Source organism: Talpa europaea (assembly GCF_964194135.1).
Source record: "Talpa europaea genome assembly, chromosome: 4".
Classification (NCBI taxonomy): domain Eukaryota; kingdom Metazoa; phylum Chordata; class Mammalia; order Eulipotyphla; family Talpidae; genus Talpa; species Talpa europaea.
The window spans coordinates 135,015,769-135,021,768 of record NC_140070.1 but is presented as its reverse complement, the minus strand read 5'-3'; the positions used below and the strand labels follow the sequence as shown (position 1 = coordinate 135,021,768).

The following is a 6,000-nucleotide window of genomic DNA, read 5'->3' as shown; positions in this document are numbered from 1 at the left end:
AGGAGGCCGGGGGGCTGCACCTGTGGGTGCCGGAGGCTGGGGCTCCCCGATTCCTCGCGCCCCCGCCCCCACGCCCGCGCGGGCGCAGCTCCCCGGCGCCTCCGCTAGGGGTCCCCCTCGGGTGCCGAGCGGGGTGGGCCGGATCAGCTGACTCGCCGGCTGCGAGCCCCGCCGCGCGCTCCGGCTCCGTCAGTTTCCTCGGCGGCGCAGGAGCGAGCACCCCAAGCAGCGCGCGGGGTCACCCGACACGGCGGCGGCGGCGCGGGCAGAGCCAGGGCGCGGCGGACCCCACTCGCACGGCAGCGCACTCGGAGCCCCGCGCAGGGTCGCGATGCTGCCCGCTTTGGCGCTGGTCCTGCTGGGCGCCTGGACGGCTCGGGCGCTGGAGGTGGGTGCTGCGCCCCCGGGCGCGGGTGGGGGAGGGCTCGCCCCTCGCGTCTTTCCTCCGGGAAGTCGGGGACAGTCGAGGCGACTCCTTTCCCTCCGCGTCCCGCGCCCCCGCCTGCGGGCGCCCTGCGCATCCCCGCCTCCCACCAGCCCTGCCCGGGACGCGCGCTCCAGCCCGGGAGGGAGGCGGCGAGGAGTCGGGCGCCCGGGTCCGCGCGCCAGTCGGGGGCGAAATGGGGTGCGGGCGAGCCTGGGCGCAGACCCTGGCTCGGGCGCTTTGGGGGGCAGGGACCGCGGGTGCGGGGAGGCGCCGCTTCCAGAAGGGGAAGGGAGAGGGAGCACGTGGGGGGGGACCCGAAAACGAGGGACTCGTCCTCAGCTCCGGATCGCTGCCCTGCGCTTCTCCCCGGCCCGGGAGGAGGAGCCGGGAGCGCCCGGGAAGCTGTACCCTGCCCCCTCCCCGTCGCCGGTGCCTGTGCCCGTGCCACCCCGGTTCACCTTCCCCGCACATCCTCGGCTCCCCTGCCCTGCCCGACCTCCGCCCGCGCTGCCCTTCCCGGCTGCTCGCGGCCGCCCGAGGGGGACCCCGCAGGGGTCGCGCACCGCCCTCCGCGGGCAAACTTTGTAGGTTTCGGCGTCGCCCTTTTGTGTAAGTTGGGAGGGAAGGGAGGGGTCGGGGAGCCCCGGTCCCCGCGCGCCCTGCCCCGCGCCCGGCCGTCCAGGGCGCGCGCTCGCGCCCACGGCGCTCCCCGGAGAGGAACAAGGTCCCGGGGAACAAAAGCCGCGACACCCCGCCCTCGCCTGCCCGGGGCGCGGCGCCCGGGCGCGCGGGTCTGTGCGCCACCGAGGCTCCCGCCTGCGCTCTCCCCGGCGCGGCCGTCCTGGAGGGGGCTGGGGCGCTCCCGGCCGCCCCTCCCGAGCCGCGGGGACCCTCGGCGACCCCCACCCGCGTCCCCTCCCGGGGCGCCCGCGTGGTGCGCCCGGCTACGGAGTCCTGGGGGAGAACCCGCGGGGACTGGGGTGTGCGTCTGGAAAGGACAGTGGCGGCTGCTGGGGAGGCGAGGGCTCTCCCCTCCTGGGCATCCGACCCGGCGGTTGTCTGATTAGGGCGCGGCCTCCTCCCTGGCATCTCTGGGTGCCCGGGGTTCGCCCCCCTGGGGACGCGCTGCTGGGGAGGGTCCTCGGGGGCTTATTTTAGGGTGCGAATGAAAGGATTGGATTGAGTGAAGATTAAGACGGAGAAGATGGCGCCTCTGCAGTGCAGCAGAGAAAAGCTGTGTGGAGGCTGCAGCCTGGTGAAATCCACCCACCGCTAGGTGTATAACAAGTCTTCCCATTCATCCAACTCTGGAAGCTTCAGCTCACGCCCGTGCAAAAATGACTGTTTTTTCTCTTATCTAAAGATGCTTGGAAGTTGTTTGCCCGACAGTTGGGGCGCTGGGGGTTGTGTTTCGCATCGTTTGGGGGTCCGTGGGGTATATTATCTCTTGCAACCTCGCCTTCCTATTTTTTTTAATTTCTCTTTTCCCCCTACCTCGTGGTAATTTTCCAAAAAAAGCAATTTCCGGATAAATGTTTTCCTGTAACTCTACAGACTCTCACACCACTATGGTTGTTTTGCCCCGAATTTACAAGGTCATTGAACTTTTGTACCGTCTGTCTTTTACCTACAAGTGGCCCTGGAATCACCTTAAGTTAAGACAGGGTGTCTTTTAAGAGTTGAGGAATTTGGTTTTTCATATTTTTTAAAAAAGCATTTAATTAAAGGAACTCTGATTTCTCCAAAGACTTAAATTTGTATCTACACCCATTTCAGTATTCCTGCTTGTTTTATATTACATAGTAAAAAGCACAAATTAAATAATTAGAGGCATCGCATAATCTTTATAATGGAAGCTTCTGTCAAAAAGTGATAATTTTAACTTAGGGAGCAATTTTTTTCCCTGCAAAAAGCTGCAAGGTGTAAGCAGATATGATTCAGATGGATTATTTATTTATTTATTTTTTTTTTTTGCCTGTTTGATAGCATTTCTTTGCTGTGTCTACCATCCTTTGGGCATATTCATGGATAATTACCAACTCCCTCAAAGGGTGAGGGTGAGATTCACATTAGACAATTTGGCAAATGTTGGTAGAAAGGTAGATAATTCCCTCTAGTTAATGAGGCATGAGGTGCATTTATCCCACTGTATCTAGGTCCACTGAAAAGATGTCATTATGAGTTGAGTGTCTTTTGTAGGACTTAGAAAATAGGTCTGCTGCAGGTGGCTCTGAAAAGGAAATAAATTAAGGGCGATGATCATGGGGCCTGGGCTTTTGGGGGAAGTGCTGATGAAATTGCCTGGCTGTGGATAGGTAGGAGTTAAATAAAAAAGCCCTGACTTGCTTAAACTTGCTTCCTCTTAAATCTTATTTTCCTATATGGGGTGGGGGACAGGGGAAGTTAGCATAATCACAGTTAGCTGCCTGGTGCTGCCAGTTCAGAGCTCAGACAAGCCTACCTATACTGGCTAGAACTGTCCTAACAGGAGATGCTCAGGCGCAGAGCTGTGAAGCTCAGATTCCATGGTGATCTATCAGCAATCACGATTTCTTGTTAATCGGTGGGAAGCCATGATAACTGGCAGGGCACAAAAGCTTCTCAAGGGTCACCCTGATAGCAGCATAAGGGCCGGAGAGGCACTGGCTATTACTACTGCAAAGAAGGACTCCAGGTAGAATAATTGTCCTGGTGCTGGCAGGGGATATGAAAGGGAACGAGCAACTAAATAGATCACAAGGTTAAAAAGTAGGAATGACTTGTTTTAAAAAATGAAAAATAACATGGTCCATTGACTATTCATTTGAAGAACTAGGGAGAGGCTATCTTCTGGAGGAGACTTTCCCCCTCTTGCTGGAGGACTCCTATTTTATGTCACTGCTTATGACATCCTAGGGCTTCTGCATGATGTTTATATGAAGATGAAGGTTGTCAGTCACTCTAGAAATAAGCACGGCTATTATATGCTGTTCATGTGGCCATGAGACTGTCATTGGAGGAGTGTAATAAAACCCAACAGATCTGTAGATCAGCAGATTTGATCCAGGCAGCACATTTATTACCTTAAGAGACTTACCAGCCATCCCTCATTAATATCTTTCTTGTTTAATCTTTGCCTCCTTTTATCAATCACAGGTGCAAAGATAAACCTTGGAAATGTACTTCACATGTGAAGTTTCCAAGATAGAAGGTTTACTTGGATTCTGTATACCTCATTATCACCCCCGCCCCCAGGTGGTTTGGAGAATAAATAAAACAGGCATATGATTATAAAAGAAAACAAAACCTTAAGTACCAAGAGGAAATACAGATTAAGTGGTACACTGAGTAAAAGGGTTGCAGTATAAACACTGTATTTAAGGAATGGCGAAACAATGGAAAGAGATAATCTAGAGAAATTCCTGGTGGTTCATTTCCACCCTGATTTGTATCCTAGGTCTGGATAATGGAGGTGAAGTCCTTGCATTTAGAGTATTTGTTTACATTCTTCTCTCCGCCTTTCCTCGCCCAGACAGACACACGTACACACACGTGCACATGTGTGTTTGAAGTGTGGGTGGGGTTGTCTTCATTTTTCTATTCCTGTACCTGATTAGAGCTAGGTAGGGTGGAAGGGGGTATAGTTCTTAAATAATGAAAGATTTTATTAATCCTCCGACCTGTTCATTAGGGATGTCTGTATTGATTCTTTTTGGCCCAGCCCTGAGAATATTGTGGATAAAACAACCTTGTAAAGCTTCCAGTCATACGTGTGATGGTGCCACGTGTCCCCTGGAGAGAAGTGGGGTTCAGGTGGGTTGGGTTTCCTCCATGGGGTCCTCACTGAGAGAGGAGTGAGGTACTGGACTGCGAAGGGGGAGGTAGGACAGAAAACATTTTCTTGGTTTAGTTGCTGCTCATTTTCTCTCTGTGTTTTGAGCTTGACTGTGAAATGGTTTCCTTTACATAGTAGGGTCCTAGTGACAGGTGCTTGAGTGGGAATAATCTATATTAAAAACCATCTTCTCCAAACCCTGGAAATGTGTGTCTCCCAGTCAGAATACACATAAATTCTATCGAGTGGTTTGGGGGAGAAACCAGATGGTGGGGGCGCAGTGACAGGGAAGGTAAAGGGATGGGCGTGCTCCTTGGTGGAAGGGCAAGTTTAAGCAACCCAGTGTCTTTATTTATTTGTTTATTTATTTATTTATTTATTTTTGGTACCTAAACCCTCAACTGAAAACCATACTGAAGAAGAAATGTTATGTAACTGTTTCTGCAGTTTAATGTGGGTAAGTTAGGAAATTCTCTTATTCAGGAGGACATTAATGTTTATCTTGGAAAAAGGTGGTGAGTTTGTGTCTTTTGATGAATCCCGAGGAATGGATGTGCTTTACTGGTGATTTTGGAGAAGTAGAAATCCACCAACAACTGGATTAGAATGACTGTTCTAAGAATAAAATAATTCATTTTTAAATAAGCCTTTTGGCATGTTCATCAAGTTATAGTGCTATGAAGAAATGCTTTATAGATTCATTAGCTAGTTGTTCAAATTGGGGTGACTATAGACATCCTCAGTTTCAATAGGGAGGGTAAGAGGGCAATTTATATATTTAATTTATTTAAAAAATTCTGTTTGTGTGATTACATTTTAAAGAAACATACAATGGAGATTTATTTATTTATTTATTTATTTTAATAGAGGCATGCTTTATTTATTTATTTGTTTGTTTGTTTGGTTGGTTGGTTATACATGCACTGGGTACAGTCAGAAGTGCGGGAGGGTGAGAGAATTCACCAGAGCCAGAGCGGGGAGCAGAGCAGGCAGAAGGACCGAAGTACACTGCTGAGGGGAGCAGCGGGCGGCAGGAGAGGTCTGCGCGCCATGTGGGACCCTCCTCCAGTGGCCGGGGAGCAGCTGGGGATCGAACCGGCGATGCAGAGGCTGCGGGCAGCTTCGCAACCCCGCGCTCAACCGCTGCGCCACCGGGGAGGCCCCATACAATGGAGATTTAGCTTGAACCTTGTTATAGTATTTTTATAAAAGACGGTAGGTGGCAAAAAGGGCACAGATGAGAGATTTGGAAAAGCCCAGCTCTGTGGGAAGTGGTAGAATTATTCCCTCCTCTGCACGGTTGATTTCCAGCGTGATGTCAGGAGAGGACACCATCATGGAGTTCCTGAGGTGCTCTCTGAGAAAGTAGCATCCCCCAGGGGTCAAGAGCCAAGAATGGGGCATGATTGTGTGGGTTGAAATACTGTTTCTGTCCCTTTTCAACTTTTGATTACTGACTAGTCCCACATTTTACTTTTTTCCCTTTGTAAAATAGGGGAAATAATGTTTATGGTTGTTGAGAATTCATTAAGATATGTGTAAAATGCTTGGAGCAGTAGAAGTATTAATATAACATGATGTAGCTCATGATATTTGTTAGTTACTTCCATATATAATGACCTAAAATAGATATAATTAAATCTAAAACATAGTTGAAAGTTAAAATCTGTGGTGTTTTACTTACTGACCAATCCACGGGCCACACTATAGCAGGAAATTGGCAGTTCCCTCTGAGATTGAATGAATTGGATTTAAATTA

At 50.8% G+C, this 6,000-nt stretch overlaps 1 protein-coding gene across 9 annotated transcripts in view; it reads left to right on the top strand.

The window, feature by feature from the left end:
• Positions 1–331: 331 nt before the first annotated feature.
• Positions 332–6,000, top strand: part of APP (amyloid beta precursor protein) — a gene marked incomplete at both ends in the record, with an annotated part of 251,553 nt that continues 245,884 nt past the window's right edge. For all 9 annotated transcript variants that reach the window (XM_084232427.1, XM_084232423.1, XM_084232426.1 and 6 more), the window contains one exon: positions 332–388. In XM_084232427.1, coding sequence (XP_084088553.1) covers positions 332–388 — 57 coding nt within the window. The remainder of the gene's footprint in view (positions 389–6,000) is intronic.